This window comes from Pteropus vampyrus, unplaced genomic scaffold (genome assembly GCF_000151845.1).
Source record: "Pteropus vampyrus isolate Shadow unplaced genomic scaffold, Pvam_2.0 Scaffold40, whole genome shotgun sequence".
Lineage (NCBI taxonomy): Eukaryota > Metazoa > Chordata > Mammalia > Chiroptera > Pteropodidae > Pteropus > Pteropus vampyrus.
Window position 1 is genome coordinate 7,126,151 of NW_011888821.1, and position 16,674 is coordinate 7,142,824.

Genomic DNA, 16,674 nt, shown 5'->3' on the forward strand with positions numbered 1-16,674 from the left:
CTTTCTGAGCATCAGACACTGGGAAACCCTTCGAGACAACTGAATCTTAAATATGCTCTTCTCAGTGGGCTTTATGTTCTAGTGAAGCTGCGGGGATCAGAGGAGATACTGCATGGACAGTCTTCGCCGAGCTTGGCACTGAGTAAACGCTCAGTAACTGCTTTCCGTGAAGTAAAGACGATAGGTGGAAGAAAGGAGGAGGGCAGGGGGAGGAGGAGGAGGAGGAGGAGGTGGAGGAGGAGGAGGATTTTGCTCTCAGAGAACCTATGCTCTGGTATGACCGTCAGGCATGAACGTACACTAACCATGTCTGAATTCCCACGCAGGGCACCATGTGCAGTTAGCGGTGGTGAGTCAACGAGAGGACATTATTTAAGTCCTCAAGAATATGTGAGATCAGCTAGCGTTTGCTTGTAGGAAGATGCCAGAGCTGCAGTGACCTCAAGGCAGCTGATGTCATCTTTTTTTTCCTTGCACTCCGTAAGCCAAAGGGAATTGAAAAAACTCTCCCCTGAGGGCCTGAACCCTTCCCAAAGGGGCTTCGGTTACTACGGCAATAAAGGTTTTTCTTCCAAAGAAGCAAACTGCAAGATGTGAGCCAACAGCCCAGTGAGAAACTCTTTTTAAATGTAGTGCTTCTTTGAACACAATGAACATAAATCTTAAAATTATTTAATGTAAAAACCAAACTACTTCATTTAGAACGTTTCTATTTCCTTAGAAACTAATGTTAGAATGAACCACCATGACATTATGAATCAGAGGACGCCTGTTACAGTTATACGAAAATACTTTTTCTTAAATATAAAAATGACACTTGAGGAAGTGCCAATTCCCCAGGAATATGCTTAAAACAAAGATTTACTTTTAAACCTATTTGCATAACTTACTGTACGGTCAGGCACTACTGTGAGAGCTTTACATGGATGAACTCATTAAGTCCTCATAATAGTCTTTGGGATAGCATTATCCCTATTTTACAGGTATGAAAACAGGGGTATGGAGAGGTGATGTCATGCTTTCAGATTTAGGTAGGACTCAGTTCTCAAATGCATAAAGATGACATTCTTTTGCTTTCTAAACTACAACATAATTATGTATTTTTCACAATTAGAACATCTCAAAGAAAAAGAGAATTAAAACTGTCCCCCAAAGCTTTGCAATTAAGGAACCCAAGCCAGCTGATGTTAAAAATCTACATGGCATCTATAATCAGCCCCTGCCCAGCATGCTCCTTCACCCTCAAGCGTCAGTCAATGGAGTACTTATCCCGCTCTGCGCCCATTGCCACTCTCTGGCTGTCATCTTGTGGCCTCTTTTTCCATCTCATGCTGACACCCACATTCATTTGAATCTGATTTCCTATGGACACAAATGCTGGGACAACCCCAGCAGTCTCTCCCAGAACTTTGAACAAGAAACGTATACAAGCAGGGCTATTAGTCTGCTTGCTATGAGATGGGAAATACAGACAAGGTATTGGATGGAGAATAAATCCATGAAGTATTTTTCTGACACTGCTTTGGCGATGGAGTATTTGTGACTCATTTAAACTTAAAGTTCCTACTCACCAGTTGGCAGGCATGCTTAATCCTCTCCACAATCCCATCAAGTCCCAAGTATTGTAAGGACAACCACAGTGGCAGGGCACGGAGTTTGTCGGCTGGCTTATTTGACGTAAGACCGGCAACTAACGTCTAAAAAAGCCGATATGGGTTTATTAACCATAGCCAATGAGATCACATAGCAGAATTAACTAGTTTCCATTTACCAGGCACTTAGTACGTGTCAGACGCTATGCCAGGCACTTGGCTTGCATTATTCATTTGCAAATCCAACAAATCTATGAAGTAAGTATTCTAGGCAACTTAGCTCAGAGATCTTGCTTTGTCCAAAGGCTCGTGTCTGAGATTTGGCGAAGCCAGGATGAGAATCCAGATGGGTCACATCCCAGAGCCGGAGCTCTTAGCCACTCAAGAGGCAGCCACTTCCAAGGCAGTTCTGAGCGTCCTCAAATACTTAGTCATTATCAACTGGGCAAGACATCAACTGTTATAACAAGGGTCACTTAAAGCTTATTTGCACGAGCCTACCACCAACTGATCCACTATCAAGAACCATCGCTGTACCTTTTAAAAAATATCATGTTACGACCCTCTAGACAATGTAGACCAAGTGCTTTAAGTACTCCGACAGGAATGCTACTTCTTGGGAACCTATTCTATGGAAATAATTTGAACCACAGAAAGATGCTCATTGTTTCAGTAACAAAAATTTGAAAGCATCCAGAAGTTCACAAATGGAGAATGATTAAGTGTGGCATTAGAGTAACAGAATATTATGCTTTCATAAAAAGTTCTTCGTACACACAAGTATGGGGAGAATACACATAGTGAAGTTTCATTTCTGTTACTGACGGTTTTTTTAAAAATAAAAAGTCATAAAAGTGGCATTAATTTTTCGGTTTTTCTGTATTTTGCCCCCAGATCCATAAGGATTAGCCACTCCCACTCCCTGCCAGTGAGAGAGAGTAAGCTTACCAACGCAGGATCGTCGTGTTTATAAAGGGTGACTGCAGGGACAGCTGGCAAACCCAGCCATGGGCCTGGGGTCAATGTCATGCTATCGCATTTGGTTGCAGCCTACCAAAGAGAGGACAACTTCTTGTTAGACTATCAGAGTACATGAAACCCAACACCCTCCTCCATTCATAAGAACTGGGAAAAGCTATCAGGGATTAAATGATTTTAAATGCTTTCTTAAAAACATAATATTTAGTAAATCAACAACATACCAGCACTGACGAGGAAACATAACCTAGAGCCAACGTTGCCAGATTCACACTGGAAGAAAAAACACTGATCTAAGAATCGTTTACTGCTGCTTATTCACTAAGTATGTACTTTACAAAGAAAGAAAAAAGAAAGAGGCTGTGTTATTCTGAGATGACATTTAAATGTGTTTCAGCTGTGTTATTAGTTTTTATAACAGTAACAGAAAATGTAGTACCTACAAATTTCAGGAAAACCTTGAAAGTGCATTTTAATAAAAATGTACTTCCAGAGATTATCTCCTATTTACTTAGTGTAATGGGTCTCCTACCTTTCATAGCTATTATTTTCCAGTCATCATTCTTTCTCAGAGGGATAAAATCAGAAAGCAGCCTACCTTGCATGTGCCAGGTATGCACTACTCCGGCCTCCCCGCATCCCCCTCACCCACACTTCTCTCGGCAGCCCTCCAACGGCCTTCTAGGAAAACGTCCCAGTCTCTTCCATCAGACAACTTTGGGTGGAGGGGACACCGCCACCTGCTCCAGAGGTGGGCAAATAACCTAAGCTATCAGAGTATTACATTTCCCTGACCACACTGATTGGGTCGGATGAGACTTAGTATTAGAAATTTAATTCTAACCCAAAGGACACAAACCTGAAAAGAAGGCTGGAGCTGCTGCAGCTACTTTGCACCATAACAGGAAAGTCTATCTATAGATGAAGCCAACACAGAGGAAATCAAGCCAAGTGCTAGGGTGGGGAGTGGGAGGGCACAACACAAGGACACGAAGTCCTGACTCACGTTGTGCCTGAAGCCAATACTAACACTGTTCTTTTTTGTTATGTGAGCCAACAAAATCTCTTCTCACTTAGGCCGATTTGGGTTGTTTTGTCGGCAACTGAAGAGCCCTTAGTGATAAATGTCACAACTAAGTGGGAGCCCGGATGTCCACTCCTCATGAGTGCTGTGTGCAGGCCAACCCTGGAGCCAACCTCACCCTCCACTCACCCCTCCACGTGAAGCCACATGCCATACTGCTCACAGAGTTCTCTCAAATGCCCAATCTTATCTGTGTGCCCTACCGCTGCAGTTCCTAGGATAAAACACACAAAAGGACACTAAAAGGAACAAATATTTTCTAAGTCTTTACAGCATGGTTAAAGCTTTTCTATACCTTATCTCCCTGTGAGAGAAGTAATATCATATCTCTGTTTTATTAAGATTTTCTTGGTAGACTGGCTTAAAAATCAGCCTTTTCAAGTTAATTATTCAAGTTTTGAAGACTGTGTTCTCCATTATTTGTATCTATAACACAAGCCTGTTAATTGTGTTATTTAAGTTCTCTATATACTCATTTTCTATCTATTTCATCTGTTTTATGAGAAATATATTCAAATCTCCCACCAAAATTATGGGTTTGTCAATTTATACTTGTATTCTATCAATTTTTCCTTTACATATATCAGTCATATTCATAAGCATTCATATTGGTTCACTTTCAGATCATATGAATTATAATTAACATGACATCTACTTTATCTCACACTAACACTGCTAGAGTACTTCATTTACCCAAAATATCTTTTTCCACTCTGACTTGTCATTTTCCGTGCCATTTTTATTTAGGTATGTCCTTTATTAAAAATATAGATGAATTTGAGGTGTTTTTAACCCAATTTGGAGGTTCTTTGTGTTAATATAGAACATGTATTCTGAAGTCAGTTTGAACATATCAATTCATTTACACTCCAGGTTTTCCTGGGTAGACCCGTAACCACAAGCACAGTAATATATGGAGTCATGTATTCTCCCAACCATCCTAAATTTCCAGCTAGCAGAATCCCCTTTAGTTAAGATTTCTCCCAACCATCCTAAATTTCCAGCTAGCAGAATCCCCTTTAGTTAAGATTTCAAATCCTCAACAAACACAACTGATACAAGTGGTTCTTTTGCAAGGGTTATGGGCTGAAAACTCTTTTCCCCACACAAGTCTGCCTCAAGTTTTTACAAAATCTTAACTAACACATTTGGTTCCATTGAAAAAGGTCAAAGGCCAATGCGCGGATTATGTCACATGGCCCATGAAAACATAAATCACAGTGCCATGTTTTAGTGACTGGACCACATTTGGATTCTTCTTTCAAGTTTTTTGGCATGTCTGCTGGTTAACCCCTGGGATGTGTACTCTGGCGACAGCAATAGAGACACACTGGTAAGTCACTCAGTCACGTTTTAATTGCAGCCTCTCTCATCTTTCAAATGATTGAATATGGGTGGATTTATGTTTCTTTTTAAACATACAATATGCTAAATCAGGCAGGAAGTGGTGGTTTTCCTAGAAGCAATAAGGTGGCTATTTTTCTGTTTATTATTATTTTTAAAGTACAGTTGGCTCTCTGTAGCCAGAGGTTTCGAATCCGCAGATTCAACGAGCTGTGGATTAAAAATATTTGGAAAAAAATCTCAGAAAGTTCTAAAAGCAAAACTGGAATTTTCCACGTTCTGAGCACTGTGCTGAATCCACACGAATGAAGTGACATGTAGGCATAGCCTACTGGAGCCTAGATGCAAATGAAGATTATATGCAAATACAATATACCATCTACATTGGGGCTTCAGCATCTGTGGATTTTGGTATCCAACGGGGGGGACGAGGGTCCTGGAACCAACCCCTGTGGATACCCAGAGATAACTGTAATCAGCTTTACTGATTAAAGTTTAATTTATATGCAATAAAACCCATTCATTTAAGTAATATGGTTTAATGAGTTTTGCCAGATGTATACAGTATATAACCACCAACAGTCAAGGTAGAGAGTATTTCCATCACCCCAAAAGTTTCCTCATTCACCTTGAGGTTTCACTTCTTTCCACTCCCCACTGGTTCCAGACAATCCTGATCTATTTTCTGTCACTGAGTTTTGTCTGTTTTAGAATTTCATATAAATAGAATCATATACTATGTAACTTCTATGTCTGGCTTTCTGCAGCTAGTATGCTTGTGAGAATCATCTCTGCTGGTATGTATATCAGTAACTATTTCTATTTATTGCTTAGTAGCCCACAGAGATGGGTATAACACAACTGGTTTATCCATTCACAAGGTAAAGAACATCTGGGTTGTTTCTGATTATGAGTATTATATACAATTCTTCGTACAGACTTGTTTTCATTTCTCTTTGATAAATACTTACAAGTGGGACTAATGGGTTATATGGTAATTCTAAGTTTAACCTTTTGAAGAACTGCCATACTATTTCTAGAGTAGCTGTAACATTCTTCACACCCCTACCAGCAGTGTATGAGTTCCCATTGCTCTGCATTCTCGCCAGTGTTTAACATTGTATTTTTTTATTTTCTGCATTCTAACAGGTAAGTAATAGTAGCCCATTGTGCTTTTAATTTGCATTTCTCTAATGAGTAATGACATTAGGCATTTTTTTAAGTGCACATACATTCATATTATTTTCTTTTGTGAAACATCTATTCAAATCTCTTGTTCATTTAAAAAATTGTACTGTCTTCTTAATGTTGAATTGTAAAACTTCTTTACACATTTTCATACAGTATTTGTCAGAAAAATGTTTCCCAAATATTTTCTCCCAGTCTGTAACTCACCTTTTCATTTTCTTAACAGGGTCTTTTGAACAGCAAAAACTTTTAATTTTTTTTTTCTGGATTTTTTTTTTTTTTTTTTAAGGCAAGGCAACCCTTGGTTGACCTCAGAGACTGCAAGGAACTTGTCAGCTTACAATCCCTTATTTTTTATTTTTTACACCTACAGCACCTGGTCTTCCTAGGTGGTCTCCCATCCAAGTACTAACTAGGCTCGACCCTGCTTAGCTTCCGAGATCAGATGGGATTGAGCTTGCTCAGGGTGGCATGGCCGAAGACTAAAACTTTTAATTTTTGATAAAGTTCAACTTATGATTCATGCTTTCTGTGTCCTAAGAAGTCTTTCCTTAACACAAGGTCACAAAGATCTTCTGTATTTTCTTCTAGAAGTGTTACTGTTTTGGCTCATACGTTTAGGTCTTTGAACCATTTATAATTTTTGTATTTAGAGTAAGTTGAGATAAAGGTCAAGGTTCAATTTCTTTCAAGTGTTCCAAAATCACTGATGGAAAAGACTATCCTTTCTCCCTTGAATTACATTGAGATTTTTGTAAGAAATCAAGTGACCATATACATGTGGGTCTATTTCTGAACTCCCTATTCTCTTCAATTAATCTCACATTCTCTGATTTGTAGCATTACAGTAAGTCTAAAAATCAGGATAAGTCTTCCAATTTTGTTCTTTTTCAAAATTATTTTGGCTATTTTTAGATCCTTTGTAGATTTCATATTAATTTTAGAATCAGCTTATCAATTTCTACAAGAAATTGTAGCCTGTTGAGATTTTGCTATGGATTGAGTTGAATTTATAAATAAATTTGGGGAGATTTGACTTAATGAGTCTTTCAACCATACATATAGCACATCATTCATTCCATTTATTTGAGTCTTTCTGAATTTCTCTCAGCAATATTTTATAATTTTCGGTGTACTGATCTGGTATATATTTTATTAAATTTATCCATAAAGTTTTGAATGACATTTTAAATTCAATTTCAATTGTTCATTGCTAGTATACAGAAATCTTGCGACCTTAATAGATTTGCTTATTAGTTCCAATAGCTTTTCTTTGGTTTCCTTAGGACTTACTATTTGTACAATTGTGCCATCTGCAGATAAAGACAGTTTATTCTTCCTTTTCAATATCTATGTCGTGTGACTATTTTTTTTTTTTGCCTTTTTGCACTGTCTACTTCAAGTACAATGTTAAATGCACTATGGCAAGCAGAACAGAAAGTGAGAATTGACCCTGTCTACAAGGTGGACATTTGTATGACGTTTTAAAATCCAGTTTAGAAAGGAAGCACATGAAGGAGTAGAGAAGCACTTACAACCTAAATGAAAAAGTATACACACACAAAGTAACTCCCCAAACAAACCAACAATTAAAGGAATCTAATGAGCCAACTTTAGTATTATAATTCTCAAAACAATGCTGACACAGACCATCTTAAGCATGTGGCAAACAAACATTTCTTAAGACTTGGTCTTTTTTAAGCTAAGTACCTAGCTTCTCTCTTACATGTTCAAAATGGAAGATTTGGGTTCATGACACCTACCAGCATTTGCAACAAGCAATAGGGGCAGTTTTCCTCGTTCTATATCATCTTTAATCAGTTTCTCCAGGAGGGCAACATCCTGGGATTAAAAGACAAACCATAAGAGCATGAGGCAAACAGCATAAAAGCTATACAACGAAAAAGTGTAACTTCCAAATTAATCACTCAAGTCAATTCTTATTCTTGATGATTCTTCTATTTTCTCTAATCATAAACATGAAAATCAAAGTTTTCCCTAAAGACTAACTAGAAAAATTAGTAAAGTGTGATTAAAGTTAAAATCTGCATATACAGAACCAACATTTCTCTAGTTTAAAACATTTATGTTTAAAGGAAATGTTCTCTCAACACCCCCAAAAAGCCAAAACTGTACCTCTAGTATTACTCAGTAATGAATCTGAATTACAGAAAAACTACCTTGAAAAAAACTAAAGAACCCTAAAACCTATCCCTTTTGCTTCTAGCTTCAGTATGGAAAGTCTTATGACTTGCATGTCTAAAAACAGAATCCAATCCCAAGATTACAAATGAAGAAGCTCATTTTCAAAATCTTCCCATTCATAAATCCAGGCAATAGTGATAACCATTTCAAAGGATGAGCTATAGAAGGAATTACTGGGGCTTAACTGGACTCCATGTTTCCTCTTAAAGCAGGTGATATAGTGATTACAAGATCTTAAGATCCAGGTACTCCTGATCTATATGCCAGCCAACCTTCATGGTCATTCAAACCCGAAGCATGTATTACGCAATGGGAAGATTTAAGCGATAAACAAATAAGCTTATAATTATCTGGAAGCCAGCAAACAGAACTTCACCTGATAGGAAGACACGGATTCAAAATACAATTCCATATTATTTTACAAACCAAAAGAAGAACTCACCATCTGATGCTGGGATCCAAACATAGTGTTACAGGGTACACGAGATAAGCAGGGGAAGGGCAAGCCAAGCTGTAAGAAGAAACATACAATTTTACAAGGAAGCTCTGTCATCATTCACTTATGCCCTCAAAAAACTGTGGCTCTAAGACAAGTCATAATTATTCTTTTTAAACAATTTCTCTCCTTAGGAATTCTTAATATTTTAAGAGGGCAGAGACAATGCAAAATTTTCTAAACGCATCAACTATCAACTCATTTTCTAAATGAGTAAATATCTTTGGTATATTCTATATACCAAAAAAGAAACACACTTTTTCCAAACTGGAGAACAACCAAGACTTGAGCATTTTGGGGATAATTTAGGTCTTTCCTCCAAGAATTAGTGGTAAATGACACCGGCTAAAGGCACTCAAAGAACAATATCTTATTTATGGGTCCATCTACTCCTAAAAAGCCATAAATAAGGACCAGCAAGTGCACATTTCTTAACAGAAATAAAATCAGTGTTATGACGATGGTAATGTCATATTTTATACTCTTCGTTTTTAGCTTCCAAGTCTTTGAGTTTATAGTTTTAGAAATTCTTAAACAGTTGCAGCCTATTGTACTATATAACTAAGATTTGGTAGAATTGAAAGACCAAAAATTTAGAGAGTATTTTAGTCACACTTTTTTCCCCTTAATGGATTTTTCTTTTTAAATTATGAAAGTGAAGACCAAATAAAACACACAATGAAAAATATAGAAATTAAAAGTGAAACTGCCCCCACATAAGCCACCAATCCTTCACTATTAAACAAGTTAGTATGGAACCTGCCATTTTTTTAGGTATAAATATATTTATATATTTTTCTAGGTATAAAAAATATGCATATAAACATGTAAACACTTTTAAAAACATGAACATGACCATCTTATACACAAAGCCGTGTCAACTGCCTTTCTCATGTAACAGGATACCCTCACACATCTTTTTAAGGCTGGACTGCTGTCCCAAGACAACCCTGGGTCCATAAAAGTCTGGCTCGTAGTAGGTACTCAGTAAGTAATTTGTTTCATGCTTCTATAGGGATACTACAAAACTCCCCATTTTGTACATCCTCAAGAGGACATAATTTCTGACCACAGCTCAGAACCAACTTAAATCTTTGAATTTCCCACATATATCTTCCCAGGGCTCCTCTATCTTACAAAAGACAAATCTTCCTAACAGTTTTGTCTTAAAACATTCTTGGCCAAGAGGCTTAACAATTTCTTTCCCAAGGTAACCTCCTAATCGGGCTACGTGTACTGTGAACTTTAAAAATGGTGATGCTCTTTGATCTAGTGATTCCAGATTACTCTGACAATCACAGGAATATAATCCTAAACATAGAAAAAGCTTCATGTATAGATGTCTATAACAGCACTATACAAAAGTGTTACCTGAAAATGGTCATAGGAAGCAAACGAATGCAAACACTCTAATTGTACAAAAGGCAAACAATTAGTTAAAATACTATATACTCACTTGAAGGAATATTATGAAAACATTAAAAATAAACTTTATTTTTAAGAACTGTTAAAAGATATGCACCTGTTATAACAGTAAGTGGAAAGGGCCACATATAAGCATGTAAAAACACACATGTAGAAATAAAGTAAAATGCTGACTGTGGCTGTCTCTGGGCAAGTAAAAAAAGGTAAATATCTTTTTTAAATATAATTGATTAATATACGTTTATATGTGTGTGTATTTTTTTTTTTTTTAGGCGAGGCAACCCTTGGTTGACCTCACAGATTGCAAGAAACTTGTCAGCTTACAATCCCTTATTTTTTATTTGTTACACCTACAGCACCTGGTCTTCCTAGGTGGTTTCCCATCCAAGTACTAACCAGGCCCAATCCTGTTTAGATTCCAAGATCAGACAGGATAGGGCTTGTTCAGGGCGGCATGGCCGTAGACGTATATATTTTTATAATGACAAAACAAGCATATAAAAAAATCTTCTTACTTAAAAAGAACACCAGCTAAAGAAATGAGTTTACACACTTTAAAAAGTTCCAGGACAGAACAAAACATCGAATCTTTAAAAATCCACCTTACATCCCATTACCTGATTACAAAGGTACTGGCCCAGGCCAGGCCTAGCAGCAGCACTAAGATATACAACAGGCTTCTTGTTGTACAACACATTGAATCCATCCACTACAAAGTCTTCATAACGAGAATGAATGGCGAGCCTGCAGATCTTTGCAAGTCCTTCTCTTTCTTCTTCGTGGAAATAAGCGCAGCCGTTTTCATACCTGTTAAGAGATACCCATGTATCAATATGTTCTTATCTCTGGTTAACTCTTATTTTATGTCCCAATCTTATAATCATGAAGCAATTCTTTTCTCAGCCTAGAAACTGCCACCTACATAAGTCAAAGGGACGAGAATCACCATCATTTCAGGTGGCTAACATCTCCTTATAGATGGAGGTTACAAGGAACAGAGGCAATGCCCCTTCATCCATATCTATCTCTACAAAAAAGCAGAAACTATAAAAACCAGTAAAGAACAAGTCCCTCTGACATAAAAAGGCTGAAAATCACAGTTTTGGCTTATTCTACAAGAAGCCCAATGCTGGATAACACGGGCAAGGTTCTTAGCAGAGTTTCAGCTCTAAATCATCTGAAGTAAATAAAATCATCGAAAATGCTAGTCAGGCTAACTTTTCTGCTTTTCTAACTTTTTTACTCTTCTTAACCTCTTAGAGAAGAAGAATAATTTTAATTATAGGTATTGAATTTTATTAGGAGAAAATTTTTCCTTTGCGATACAGCTAGGCAAACATATTCTCACCAGGCCAACCTCTGAAAAGCGAGTCTCGCAAGTCAAATGTTCCAGCGTCAGGCAAACACAAAAACATACTACCTTTTCCATAAAAGTAATAATGAACACAAAAATAACTACTAGTCCTGTGTCTTCCACTGAATCCTTAATCTGCTATAATTCCTTAATAATGCCAACATTATCATGGTATCGAGCAAATTTCAATTTCATAACATACTCTTCTTCTTTATGAATTTCTTTTCTACTAAAGCACAAGCCAACACTTTAAAATAACTGAATCAACTTCACTTTCTATCAACTTGTGCCAATTAACAATCCCCAAAATAAACTGCTGACATCATCTAACTCCTATGTGCTTAGATTCTTAGCTCTTTACATGAATTAATTCATTAGCTCTTTTAATCCTCACAACAATGCCATGAAAAAGGTATTAATGCTATCTATCTCCAGTTAGTAGATGAGAAAACTAAGGCATGGAGAGGTTAAACAACCCTTCCCAGAGGAAGGGGAAGAGGCGGCTTTAAACCCAGAGAGCAGAGCTCCAGAAAAGATCTCTCATCGTCTATACACAACTCATAAATATCTTTATCAGAAAGTAAAAACTTGTAATTTTTTTACCTGAAAATTCTGCATAGCCATAAGGTAGTGTCTGAAAGTATCCTAGTTGTAAGTTTTCTCAGCTTCTCTTTGTCCAATGTTGAAATATAAGCTCCCAGACTATGCCCCAGCAAAGCTATATGACCTTGTTCTCCAATACTCTGGATTCTGTTAATCAAAATTTATTATATTAAAAAAAGCAGTATTAAAAACATAAAAAATAAAACTTTGAGAGACAGTATTCCACAGAAATTTCTGTCAGACTGGAAATCCACTTAATGGCCTGGAATACAGAAACGTAGATAAATTTAGAAAATTCAATGCCTTTAAGGTATCAATTATCTACAAAGAAAAATATTTTTTAAATTCATAGAAGATATCTTTCTTTTTATTGACTAATAAATATACAAACTGTTTTTGAATAATGTTCCCCTGAAAGTTTTTAAATTTGAAAGCTGTAAGAACTAAAAGAGCTAAATGTGCAGAACACAATTTTTTAAAGAATCATTAAATGAAGATCAATTTACTGTATTAATTAGCTATTTATAACCATAATACAGCAAATTCAAGGGGAACTAGGCATTGTTTTATATATAATTTAAATGAATAGACTAATATCCCTTAATAAGTCAATAGGAAAAAGACAGGATACTGGACAAGAGATAGTTCATAGAAAAGGAAATATAAATGGGTCTGAAAACATACAAAAAGAACACAACCTGGTTCATAAGAAAAATGCAAATTAAAATTATGCTGAAATATCATTTCTCATCTATCAGACTGGCAATGACTCTTAAGTTGGCTAACAGCCTCGCAGGCAAAGGGAAAACAGGTCTCTCGTACATTGCTGGTGGGACTATAAATTGGCATAATTCCACGAAGGGAAATTTAGCAATATCTATCAAAATCGCAAATGCACCAACTATTTGGCCCAGCAATTTCACTTCTAGGCCCTTTATTTGCCAGAAAGCTCCTTTATGCAATGAACTCCAAGACATATGTGGAAAAAGCAAGGTACAGAAAAATCTGCACAATATTTATGCACTGGAGGGGTTAAGTAAAGACAATTTGCTTGTATATACATACATACACACAAAATATCTCTGAGAATACACAAGGAAACTGGCAGTACTATCTCTAACAAGAAAAAGAGGCAAAAGTAAGAAGAAAAATTGCCTTTGTATATCCTTTTTCTCTCTTAAAATTGAACCAGAATGCATTACTTATTCCAAAAAATTAAAGAGTCTACGGCCATGCTACCCTGAACACGCCCGATCTCATCTGATCTCAGAAGCTAAGCAGGGTCGGGCCTGGTTAGTACTTGGATGGGAGACCACCTGGGAAAACCAGGTACTGTAGGCATAAAATAAATAAATAAATAAAATAAAATAATTAAAGAGAAAACAAAACTGGCTAAATAGATGAATAAAAATAAAGCAAATGGATGATTCACAATGTGGCCTACTGCCCATCAATTCAGCTGCAATTCTTAGCAATCAGCAGAAAATCACACAGCAGTTATTTTTTATTTTTATTTTTTAAGGCGAGGTAACCCTTGATTGACCTCACAGATTGCAAGGACTTTGTCAGCTTACGATCCCTTTTTTTATTTTTTACACCTACAGCACCTGGTCTTCCTAGGTGGTCTCCCATCCAAGTACCAATCAGGCCTGACCCTGCTTAGCTTCCGAAATCAGACGGGATCAGGCTTGTTCAGGGTGGCACGGCCACAGACAGCAATTATTTTTTGGTCCCTTTGCCAGCTCCTCCTTTGAGACAAGATACCATACAAACGACATGGTAAACGTTTTTAAATGCCTTCTTCTTATAAAATGTATTATCTAAAATACATAAATGTCTCCCTAAAAAGAAAAAAAATAAACATCATTTTGTATCATAAGTAACTCTGAATGAAACAGCTTATTATTTCAGTAACTTGTAAGAATGCAGTCACTATTGAAATCGAGGACACATATACTGTCAAAGAGAGGCTGCCAACCGTTCTCCATTACCGGGCACTCTGGGGCTCCTCATCTTCATCGCCATGCATCAAATTTTGAACCAACTGGAGGATGCTCACCATATCTTGTCCACTGCAGAATAAAAAAGAGTTAGCCACTATTGCTTTCATCCAAACTAGTTTTTTAAATTTAGTAGCTACAAGAAAGAATGTGTTTGAGATACAGTATACATCTTTTAAAAACAAACTTCAACTGAATTCTTCAACTGAATTCTGAATATAACCTTACTTGTAATGAATTAAATCTTCTACCTAAATCTGAGATTGATTTTTTAAAACTTCACCGGTACTGTTTCAGCAATACTGCTCTACTTGTTCATTTGAATCCTGGAAAATAAACATGCCACAAGAGCCAAAATGTTCTTATAAGATGCTGACATATCACAGAAGCAGCAAGGATACTCCAAAGCCACTATTATATCTAGTTTCCCTCCAAGTAGGCGTCTTGTCTGTATGTTCTAACAGACTTAAAGATGTAATGCAAGCATCATTTATTACCAATTTTCCCCCAAGCTGGGAAACTGGATATCTGCTTGGAGAATAAACAGATTTACTTCTATCCAAGATAAGTTACTAAGTGCTCATCATGTGAAAAGGTGAAAATTTCAGGGAGGAATGTGAATGGCTAACGTAGTAAGCGATGTCAAGGCAACTTGTTACACATGTAATGTGAAAGTATTATTGCTTCATTAATGAGAATATGACTAATAAAATGTCTCTTTTGAAAAAGAGACACTGTCAAAACAATACCCCAACACCCATACTCCCCAGAGTGCTGACCTTCACACGATGGAGGCTCTGGTCCTTGGACACTATGCAGACATTAGGCCAAGTATGCCTAACCACAAGACCTTAAGCAAGCTATTGAAACTCCCTAAGCCCTTACATTACAGAACTGTGAAGATGCAATCAGTGCACGTAAAGCATTAATGCTGTGCCTAGCATAGTAATATCTCAGATATTGGCTATCAGCATTATTAAATATGAATACTCCTGTCCAGTGGCTTTAAGGCCCTTCTATTCTAAGAATTAGAGATGGTCTTGGTGGTATCTCTTCCAGGAAAATGTCTGTGGGATCAGTAGAACCCTTTAATTCCCCTCGGTAGGCCTAGGATGGGGGGATTTACAGGATTTGGTTCCTGTTCTGACCTGCAGAACACACTTCACATCAAGAAGGCTTCAAATCAGCACCATTCAAGCTATAAGTAGGAGTGCCTATTTTAAAATATTAGTATCTAGGTGTGCCGGATGTGGCATTTACTGGTATGCTGTGATACTTCCTCCACACTTTTCTTTTGCAACATTGCACATATTTATATTCAGGTCAAAGGACAACTTAAGGGAGTTGTAAAGTTTGCCTATGTGCAGTTTCCTGGTTATAAAAAAATAAGCTTGTATGAGGAAAGCTGGGATTTTAATTCTGAACTGAGGGCTAACATCTTGTGAAAACTTCAGTCAGACAGCTGCTTACTTCTCTGATATTTTCCCTGCTGATCAACCACAAACACTTGAGAGATCTGCTTTAGCTGCCAGAAAATAAATCATTCTGTCAATAAATGATTAAAGTTAACGCTTTCATTTTATATTACAAAAATAATAAATCTTATATTAAAATCTCTCATAATAAGCTCTGTCTACAATATAGATTACAGACAGGTTTCAAGGATGAGCTAAGTATGATAGTCAAACTATAAATTTGTGCATTGCTTGTGGGTCATGATGTATTAAATTCTGAACGGCAAAGCGGGAGAACCAGGTAGGCTCGGCATTATCAGCAACCAGCCAACGGCATGTCAGGTTTCTAATGGCACACTGCTCAGCTCTAAATTTGCTTTGTGCTCATTAAAACTAAAATTGTAAATTGATGATGGTAAAATCTTGGTTTAAAGAGAATGTACATCGTAACGAAAGATGCTTATCTTCGTTGCCACCTACCTGCCCTGGAGAGGCCCTGGAATATCCCCTGACATGAGCTTCTTTCCATTTTCCTCCTCTGTTCTTCTATTTAAAGGAAATAAAAAACTGTTTTATTATATCAGGTTTTTAACATTTGGGCATGCAAACATGTGACAATGTTGCCTATAAATCTTTTAGTAACTGAGGTAGGATTTAAACACACATCACATTTCTCTCCCACCCCACCCTCACCGCAGCACTCAATGCGGGGTATAGTTTGTTTCAGGAAAAGAACATGAAAAAAATAATACTTCAACCCATTTCTTGTATGTTGATGCCCTACCTGACTTTAATATATAGTAAGAAGTATTTACAGATTCAAATCAATACATTAAGTAAATGAAACTCTTAATAGGCAGAACTGAAAATTATAAGTCCTGCCCCTCAATTTCAAAATCCTTTAATTACAAAGCATCTTCTACCCAAGACAAACACCCACTTTAAAGTCAG

General features: G+C 36.9%; 1 protein-coding gene, 1 non-coding gene and 3 pseudogenes across 3 annotated transcripts in view; 1 reads left to right on the plus strand and 4 right to left on the minus strand.

The window, feature by feature from the left end:
* The window catches only part of PDXDC1 (pyridoxal dependent decarboxylase domain containing 1), a 46,319-nt gene that overhangs the window by 17,400 nt on the left and 12,245 nt on the right, over positions 1 to 16,674 (minus strand). Inside the window, exons 3-12 of one of the 2 annotated variants that reach the window (XM_023529645.1) lie at positions 16,204 to 16,269; positions 14,261 to 14,341; positions 12,270 to 12,416; positions 10,930 to 11,119; positions 8,834 to 8,902; positions 7,950 to 8,028; positions 3,784 to 3,868; positions 2,795 to 2,843; positions 2,541 to 2,642; positions 1,572 to 1,697 (exon numbers count right to left, since the gene is read on the minus strand). In XM_023529645.1, coding sequence (XP_023385413.1) covers positions 1,572 to 1,697; positions 2,541 to 2,642; positions 2,795 to 2,843; positions 3,784 to 3,868; positions 7,950 to 8,028; positions 8,834 to 8,902; positions 10,930 to 11,119; positions 12,270 to 12,416; positions 14,261 to 14,341; positions 16,204 to 16,269 — 994 coding nt within the window. The remainder of the gene's footprint in view (positions 1 to 1,571; positions 1,698 to 2,540; positions 2,643 to 2,794; positions 2,844 to 3,783; positions 3,869 to 7,949; positions 8,029 to 8,833; positions 8,903 to 10,929; positions 11,120 to 12,269; positions 12,417 to 14,260; positions 14,342 to 16,203; positions 16,270 to 16,674) is intronic. The other variant, XM_011358397.2, reaches the window with a different exon arrangement.
* Positions 6,551 to 6,669, minus strand: LOC111738616 (annotated as a pseudogene).
* LOC111738603 lies at positions 10,660 to 10,778 on the minus strand (annotated as a pseudogene).
* Positions 13,492 to 13,610, plus strand: LOC111738570. Its single transcript, XR_002779888.1, has one exon. It is a non-coding gene; the product is annotated as a 5S ribosomal RNA (ribosomal RNA).
* On the minus strand, positions 13,865 to 13,983 carry LOC111738617 (annotated as a pseudogene).